This window comes from Plasmodium brasilianum, chromosome 1, assembly GCF_023973825.1.
Source record: "Plasmodium brasilianum strain Bolivian I chromosome 1, whole genome shotgun sequence".
NCBI lineage: Eukaryota > Apicomplexa > Aconoidasida > Haemosporida > Plasmodiidae > Plasmodium > Plasmodium brasilianum.
Genome location: NC_090114.1, coordinates 1,007,676 through 1,017,215, shown reverse-complemented (window position 1 = coordinate 1,017,215; position 9,540 = coordinate 1,007,676). Strand labels below are relative to the sequence as shown.

The following is a 9,540-nucleotide window of genomic DNA, read 5'->3' as shown; positions in this document are numbered from 1 at the left end:
TTAATTTTGTTTAATTTCGCTTAATTTTGTTTAATTTTGTTTAATTTAATTTTTTTTTTCCCCCACCGCGCAGTGTTCCGCACAGTTGTAATTTCTTTTTTTGTGGTACTGTTTTACGCCTTTTTTGACACAATGGTGAGAACAGGTAAATTTTCATATTTGAAGACAAAATATTTTTGACGTAATTATTTTTTTTGAGTCCATTTTTACCTGACCAAGGTAAGGAAGTAATTTGTATTTTTCCCATTCCATCAGAAAGGCTCTTCCCGCGCTTATTTGTATGCGGATAGGGTTTCATTTTTATTTTGGCTAGCTATACAATGTTGTCATTTTAATTCCTCCTATGTTTATTTATTCCATTCAAATTTGTTCAATACAGTTATGTTATATTCTTTTTTGTCTTATTCCTACTCTTTTTTATTTTTTTGTGCCCCGCGCAGTCAACCCTTTTTTATTGTTCCTTCAATCTTTTACTGCATGTCTTTTTTTTCTTTTTTTTTTTTTAAGTGTAACTTTTGTTTTTACATTTTTAAGTTTTATGCTTTTTATGATGTTTTTTTTCGCGAAATTTATGTAGAAAAATGGTTAAATACACACACATTTCTTACATCCTCCTTTTTTTCTTAGTTTTACTTTTATTATGATATATACTGCCCTCCCCCCTACTCATTTACATATTACGGTTACAATTATTTTCTTGCATGTTCATAAAAAAGTAGCATTTTTTTTTTTTTTATTTTATTATATCGCATTTCGTTTCAATTTGCCTCACTTTATGCTGTGTCATCTTTTCTTCCGACTTATTAAAATTTTTCATTTATTTTTTTTTGCGCCTTTTTTTTTTTTTAAAAAACACATAAAAATACTGTGGCAAAATTTGTACATGCGTAATTTTATGTGCCACGTATATATATCTATGTCTTTTTGTTCATATTTAACCACTGCATTGATCTTTGATAAATGGGGAAAGGGGGAGAATAAATTATTTTAAAAAAATTAATAAATAAGACTTGTAATATGATTATAAAAAAATATTATGCATGTTCATTAATTTAAAAAAAAAAAAAAAATAGTCACAACATGGACAATTAATTGTTGCTATTTGTGTGTGTACGTACATAATTACACACATGTACAATACATGTGCACATATATATATATGTATTATATATATATATATATGCATATGTATGTATCTTATATGTGTTACCCCTCATGCTCCTTTTTACTGATGGTAATCAAAAGGGGAAGAAATTACTGCTTACTCAGTGGAATGCATTCGCTTGAAAGAAACACAAATTTAGAGAAAGCAGAAAAAGGAAAAGGAGAAAATACATTTGTAAATATATGCGATACGTGGTATTCGCATTTGAAATCGAATATGAACGCAAACAAAAGGGCAGTACACACGAATACGCAAATGGATGAGCGAGCGGATAAGCATACCAATAAACATACATAGGAATACAATCGCATCATGCAGTCATCTTACCCCTTGCAAATACGTATGCGAAAAGTTCATATACAAAATACAAACATTCACATGTGTGTACACCTTAACTGCATTGAACTATAGTTCTATGTTTTTAAGAACATTTCTCTGTATTTTTCCAAATTTAACCACGTTTCCCATATTTTTAGCTTGACCACTGAAGAACACTGTGTCATTAAAATAATATCAGGAAAAGAAAAGAAAAAAAAAAAAAAAAAAAAAAAAAAAAAAAATTTTTAGTTTATATTGTTTTAAAAATATTATATGTTCAGGAAAAGGGAAAAAGATGTTCCTTAACGTTCAGCTAATTTTTTACGAATTGGAAAATTTTTGGAGCATTCCTGTATTTTGTTGAATTTAACTTAGACATTTAAAAAAAGAAAGAAAGAAAAAAAACGAAAAGAAAGAAAAGAAAGAAAAAAACGAAAAGAAAGAAAAGAGAGAAAAGAAAGAAAAAAACGAAAAGAAAGAAAAGAAAGAAAAAAAGGAAAAGAAAGAAAAAAAAGAAAAAAAGGAAAAGAAAGAAAAGAAAGAAAAGGGACTGCTTCAAAAAATTTATACCATTTGATTAAAAAACAGGGAAGGAGAAAGAGGTTAGCAAATTAGGAAGTTAACAAATTAAGAAGTTAACAAATTAAGAAGTTAACAAATTAAGAAGTTAACAAATTAAGAAGTTAACAAATTAAGAAGTTAACAAATTAAGAAGTTAATCGACAAAATAATTAGCAAATTTACTAACAATAACTGCGAAATTAATTAAGCAGGAATAAGGGAAGAAGGGGAGCAAAAATATACGAAGCAAAAAAAATTAGCGGCAAATTACCTTTTTTTTTTTTTTCGTTCAACTTATTCTCTTACTATTTCCTAAAGGAGAGGGGAATAATCAATTTATTTTCTCTGCAAGAAAGGGGAAAATTTGCACAAGCGCGTTGTGTGTGTTTATATGTTTAATCTAGTATATGCACGTGTGTGTTTACGCTGCTGGACTATATATACTTGTGTACGTTTATGCTTCACATGTGCCTTCTGTATACCGGTAGTTAATTTTTTTTTTTTTTTTTTTTGTAACAAGAGAGGCCAACAAGCAATAATTATGAACTATTTTAAAGAACGACTTAAATTAGTATCCAAACAAATAATTTACTCCCACACATAAGCACTACATGTTCTGCATGTTCTTTCACAATACCACCCACTGAACACTCCGTAGGATATATCCAAAAAACAATCAATCACAGAAAACTCGTAAGGGGAGGCCTTTTCTAGCTTTTTTGCACCTCAAACATACATACATACATATATACATACATATATATGTGTGCACGTTTCTTCGGTCTGTGCTGCTTCTACTGCTTATACTGTTCTACTGATTATACTATTCTACTGCTTATACTGTTCTACTGCTTATACTGTTCTACTGCTTATGCTATTCTACTGCTTATACTGTTCTACTGCTTATACTGTTCTACTGCTTATGCTATTCTACTGCTTATACTGTTCTACTGCTTATACTGTTCTACTGCTTCTACTACCACACTAACCGAGCATAGCTGAAATGCCAAGGGAAATAATAACATTACAGTGTGGTCAGTGCGGAAACCAAATAGGGGTCGAGTTTTGGAAGCAACTATGTAATGAGCACAATATTGACCAGGAAGGAATTTTAAAAAATAATAATTTTTTAAATGAAGATAGAAAAGATATATTTTTTTATCAAGCAGATGATGAACATTTTATTCCGAGAGCATTACTATTCGATTTGGAACCTCGTGTTATTAATAGCATTCAGACAAGTGAATTCCGTAATTTATATAATCCAGAAAATATGTTTATATCAAAAGAAGGAGGTGGTGCTGGGAATAATTGGGGTTGTGGTTATAGTCAAGGACATAAAGTAGAAGAAGAAATTATAGATATGATTGATAGAGAAGTTGATAACAGTGATAATTTAGAAGGATTTATTTTATCTCATTCAATTGCAGGAGGTACTGGTAGTGGTATGGGTAGTTATTTATTAGAATTACTTAATGATAATTATTCAAAAAAGATGATTCAAACATTTTCTGTTTTTCCATTACTGACTAATGAGAGTAGTGATGTGGTAGTTCAACCATATAATAGTATATTAACTTTAAAAAGATTAATTTTAAGTACAGATAGTGTAGTAGTTATTGATAACACTTCATTGAATAGAATCTTTGTAGATAAATTAAAATTAAATAATCCTACATTTCAACAAACAAATACTATTATATCTAATGTTATGTCAGCATCTACAACTACTTTGAGATACCCAGGTAGTATGAACAATGATATGATTAGTTTAATATCATCATTAATAATAAATCCGAAATGCCATTTCCTAGTAACGTCTTACACTCCAATCACTATTGAAAAACATGTGTCTAATGTACAGAAAACTACAGTATTAGATGTTATGAAAAGATTATTACATACTAAAAATATTATGGTATCTGTACCAGTTAGAAGGGGTATGTATATTTCCATTTTAAATATCATTAGAGGAGAAACAGATCCAACACAAGTACATAAAGGATTACAAAGAATTCGAGATAGAAAATTAGTCAATTTTATTAAATGGAATCCTGCATCTATACAAGTAACTTTAGCAAAACAGTCACCTCATGTTGTTTCAACACATAAAGTTTGTGGTCTTATGATGGCTAACCACACATCCATATCAACTTTATTTGAACGATGTGTTACTCAGTTCGATAGACTTTTTAAAAGAAGAGCCTTTTTAGAAAATTATAAAAAAGAACCAATGTTTTCAAGTGCTGATGGGCAAGGAAATTTTGAAGAAATGGAATCCTCCAAAGAAATTACGCAAAATCTTATTGATGAGTACAAGAGTGCTGAACGAGATGATTACTTCAATCACACCTACTTATGAGTACGCGTGTGGGAGTAGTGGATCTGTTTATCCCCTTCTCTATTAGGAAATATATCTAAGTGTATGATGCACTTTCTAATCTGTGTAATTGCATACTGATGCCCTCAGGATTACGCAGTGTGGTTGATTATTCGTGTTCAAACCGCCATCCCTAGATCGTTTTCGTGTTTGCATCCTGCCTACATCTTTTTTTCTATCTTTTTTTCCTCGTGCAAATGAGCAACACGGCACATGCCAATTATATATGCCATACCACAGCATAGGGTATTTTTTAATTTCCACTATTTGTTATCGTTGATGCTGCTACAGTCGCTACTACTTTTATTTCTACCAATTTTTGGCGCATTGCATACTCCATTTTGCTGAAACAAAAATTGTGTAAGTGCCTACTCTTTTGTTACTTCTTAATAAATAACTTTTTAATGTTTCCCTTTTTAATCAAATTACGCACAGTAGCCTTTCTCAAGTAGGCACCACACCTTTTCCTCTACACAGGTACATCGGCATTATACATGTATTGTGTATATATGTACCTTCACACATGCCTAAATTTATACAGCGTTATCTTCCCCCCCCCTTTTTTTTTTCCACACACATACATGCTTACACATTCAATGATACACCCAGAACACGTAAACACGAGACAATCTCACATTTTTTTTTTTTTTAATTTTTTTTAAACTTCATTATCTCTACTGACTGGAATTTTTCATGTTTTTCCTGTCGCAATTCAAAAGAAGTAGTAGTATGCTCATACAACGGGGAGATGATGGAGTAAAATTATGAAAAAATAGAGAAAAAATAATAAATAAATATGGAAAAAATATGAAAAAATGGAGAAAAAATAGAGAAAAAATAATAAATAAATATGGAAAAAATATGAAAAAATGGAGAAAAAATAGAGAAAAAATAATAAATAAATGTGGAAAAAATATGAAAAAATGGAGAAAAAATAGAGAAAAAATAATAAATAAATGTGGAAAAAATATGAAAAAATGGAGAAAAAATAGAGAAAAAATAATAAATAAATGTGGAAAAAATATGAAAAAATTAAGTAAAAATAATGGAAAGAATTATGAAAAAATATTGAAAAAATATTGAAAAAATGGGGAAAAAATTTGGAAAAAAGAGAAGCTACACTAACTGCAGTTAAAAGTTCATTCCAAAAATTGTCGTTACAAGATAAAGTTAAATGTAATAACAAAATGGCGCTATAAACTGAAACTAAAAGTTAATGCCTCGAATTAATGCCAAGCACTGAAGCAAAAAATTATGGAAAAAATTGAATAGAAAAACTGAACCTACGAACAGATGCGCATCAAACTAACACTTCGAACAGATGCGCATCAAACTAACACTTCGAACAGATACGCATCAAACTAACACTTCGAACAGATACGCATCAAACTAATGCTTCGAACAGACGAATCAAACTAACACTTCGAACAGACTAATCAAACTAACGCTTCGAACAGATACGCATCAAACTAATGCTTCGAACGGGCTCAAAGAAACCCCGTTACCACATGCAACCTGTAGAGGGCAGCATTGTGGAGGGGTAGACGTACTTGTCCGAGTTTAATTCACAGGCGAGGATATATGGCTGTTCATACTCCACTCCTTTGCTAGTAACCTTAACTATCTGTATTTTGTTAGAAGCCGTTGTATCACGAAAATACAATATCCTTAAGCACTCATTAATCAAAGTTCGAGCTTCATCTTCAGTCATATTATCCTTGTACTGATTTCTTAACAATGTTAAAGCAAAGTAACGAGCATATCCTGTAGTTATATAATCAGCAGCAAAATTCGTTCCATGCATATCAACAAAACCAATATACAAATCATTTTTATCAATATCTTTATATGCTTCTTCCTTTTTTATGTTATCTGAAAAGAGTAATATATTTTTATCATTGTCATCATATTCTTGTGAATTTACTCCAGCTATTATTATTGTATTAAATAAAGGATCTATTTTATTCTTTCTGTTGTAAAACAATCTACTCACATATGAATGGTAATATTTCGTATCATGTACATCATACTTACTCTTTTTTTCTGTTACATTGTTTACATTAACACGTGAAAGTAATTCATGTAAATACTGGGCATCTCCTAACTCGCCGCTAAAACTCATTACTGTTTTATTGTTTATTTTGAATATTCTTTGGACATTTTGAAATTTTGCGTAACTCCCATAGCTAGCTGTAAGTCGGACAAGGCGGGGGGAAGGGGAAAAAAAAAAAATAATATAAATAAAATATAATATAAATAAAAAATAATATAAATAAAAAATAATATAAATAAAATATAATATAAATAAAAAATAATATAAATAAAAAATAATATAAATAAAATATAATATAAATAAAAAATAATATAAATAAAATATAATATAAATAAAATATAAGAAGTTATAAAAAAAAAAAATCAAATGACGTAAATTGCTACATGGTAACGTGAAAAGTCCTTCATATACACAGTTCAACGTGCTCTGTGTAGCATAAAATAAATATACGAACAAAAAACAAAATAGCTACTCCATTGGGGAAAGCCAAGAGCACGTGCAGACAATAACATTATATACACTACACACCCATGTATTTGTGCCCACTCGAGCGATGTACGAAACATTTGTGTAACTAAATGAATGGAAGAAACATCCACACGAAAAAGTACAATGAAACTCTCGTCATTTTATAATCAACAATAAGAGCTTCTCGTAAACAAGTAACAATATGCACATACATATGTATATACGTATACATATGTATATACGTATACATATGTATATACGTATACATATGTATATACGTATACATATATATATATATGTATATATACATATATATATATGTATATATATATATATATATATACACACCTTTCTTATCTGCTGCAATCATTATTCCATTTTTGTACTTCAAAGCTATTACTGAAGTTCCTGTCACTACTGGCCCTAGCGTCATTTTTGTTCAAATAATTTTTTCACTACATAAATAAGATACGTTTATTAGGTCAAACACTCGTGTATTCGTTAAATTATTAGTTTGTTGATACAAACACTCGTGTATTCGTTAAATTATTAGTATGCTGGTACAAACACTCGTGTATTCGTTAAATTATTAGTATGCTGGTACATACACTCGTTTATTGAATGAAAAGTTCTTTTACTATCTCAGTTGGAGATGTTGAACATCATCACAGTAAACAGTTTTGCTTAACGATCACTCTCGTAAGTTTTATTCGATTTTTTACTTCATAATTCGCAAAATTGTACACTCAATTTTTGTTATTCAAGCAGGTTATATGGTTTGCACCTTTGTATGCTACGCTATAGAGCGGTTATTGAATATTTTGAAAAAGTACCTTAGGGTTCAAGGTATATTCGTGTATGTAAATATATGTACTTGTATGTACATATATGTGTATATGTATGTATGTACGTATATATATATATATATATATATATACATATATGAATACTTTCTTTTCTTTTTTTTTTTTCCAAGTAACTCTTTTCACATTTGGATATGAAAAAAAAATAAAATAAAATTGAACTTCACGTTGATATCAATATAAGCGATAGTACCACTGCGTAAATTTGCAATTACGCGTAGTTAGCAAGTCATACTTCACTGCTAAGTGCTAAGTATACCTTGCTTTTACAAGTTTAACAGAAACTCTAATGTATGTTTCATACCTTATTTTCGAGTGCATTGTACATGTACATTGTGCAGGTCTCACATTTAGTGAAACATATTAAATGAAGTGACTACACAATAGGTGAGAAAAAAATGTAGGCAGTTGTACAGAAATTTTTGTACATGCATGTGTATATATATATATATACATAATAGGTATGTATACGTATATATTACGAATATACCTTCATTCCGTTTAAATGAAGGTGCACGCAGAAACACTATTCCGAGCTATGTTCAATCTTTAAATAGTGTGTTGAATGTACAATTATTTTAATTATTTTGACCCTTTTAATTCTTTTATATTAAATGTAAAACAAATAATTAACATGTATGTTTTTGATCATATTTAAAATTATTTTTTATATTTCTTTAGCCGAGAATAATTATTGGGGGAAGAAAGTTAAAAACCGAAAAAAGGAAAAAAAAAAAAAAGAAGAAAACGAAACTTCGTTAAATAAAATATTTTAAAATATACATATATATACACATGCTACATATAGTGAAGGGTTTTTCTCTTTTTTATTTAAAAAAAAAAAAAAAAAAATGGACTAATATATATATATATATATATATATATATTGTGAAAAAAGGGCTAAAATAGTAGTACGATGATTTAATGTGCTATCATTCCTTCTCCTCTACGCTCTTTCACTTATACATTCATCAGGAGTACTGAAAAACATTTACCCCCTTCGATAATTGTGTGTGCAAAATGTTACAGTGGGAGGAGAATTAATAAGAAAATGTTCGAAAATTGTTCAAGCATTCCACAAATAAATACCTAATACACCCACATATAAATATATATATATATATATATATATTTATAATACCCATCATTATTCGTTGCTTTCGTTTTTCAACCTTTTTACATTGGTATATTCTCCATTAGGCAGATGATGAAAAATAGGCAAATTCGTAACTCAGACATTACACATACATACATGTACAAAAATATATAAATATATATATATGTATATAACCGGCTCCTGTTTCACATTTATTTTCTTCTATTCACGTGATAAGTCAACGAAAAAGTGAAACGCCAAATCATAAGGCAAAAAGCGCTCTGCATTCGTTACTTAGCAACAGTGCATAAATGTATATATTATTCTTATACATATATATATATATATATAAATATACATATAAATGTTTACATTTATTTCGCGCACAGCTTATCCATCTATCGCTTTGTACGTAAATAAAGTTAGTTCATATGCTAACTTTATTTTATTCTTTTTCTACATCATATTTCCCCGCACATACATATTCTTTTGTATCAAATTGACAACTAAAAAAAAAAATAAAACTTTTTTTTTTTTTTTTTTTTTTTACGTATACTTTTTTCCTTTTAAAAATAAAAAATAATTTTAAAAATTATCCTTCCTTTGCAATGCGCAAAAAACAATTCAAGTAAATAT

The 9,540-nt window shown here is 29.0% G+C and overlaps 2 protein-coding genes and 1 pseudogene across 3 annotated transcripts; 2 read left to right on the top strand and 1 right to left on the bottom strand.

Annotated features, from left to right (window-relative positions):
* The first annotated feature begins 1,231 nt into the window (after positions 1–1,231).
* Positions 1,232–2,060, top strand: MKS88_000537 (annotated as a pseudogene). Its single transcript has 2 exons — positions 1,232–1,359; positions 1,859–2,057. Coding segments are annotated over exons 1-2 (327 nt in total).
* Positions 2,061–3,047: 987 nt separating this feature from the next.
* MKS88_000536 (tubulin gamma chain) lies at positions 3,048–4,406 on the top strand (the record flags this gene model as incomplete). Its single annotated transcript, XM_067216482.1, has 1 exon — positions 3,048–4,406. One exon carries the CDS (start codon positions 3,048–3,050, stop codon positions 4,404–4,406), a length of 1,359 nt encoding a protein of 452 aa, XP_067075772.1.
* Positions 4,407–4,687: 281 nt separating this feature from the next.
* MKS88_000535 (proteasome subunit beta type-4) lies at positions 4,688–7,378 on the bottom strand (the record flags this gene model as incomplete). Its single annotated transcript, XM_067216471.1, has 5 exons — positions 4,688–4,768; positions 5,103–5,156; positions 5,551–5,624; positions 5,940–6,614; positions 7,294–7,378. 5 exons carry the CDS (start codon positions 7,376–7,378, stop codon positions 4,688–4,690), a joined length of 969 nt encoding a protein of 322 aa, XP_067075771.1.
* Between the last annotated feature and the right edge of the window lie 2,162 nt (positions 7,379–9,540).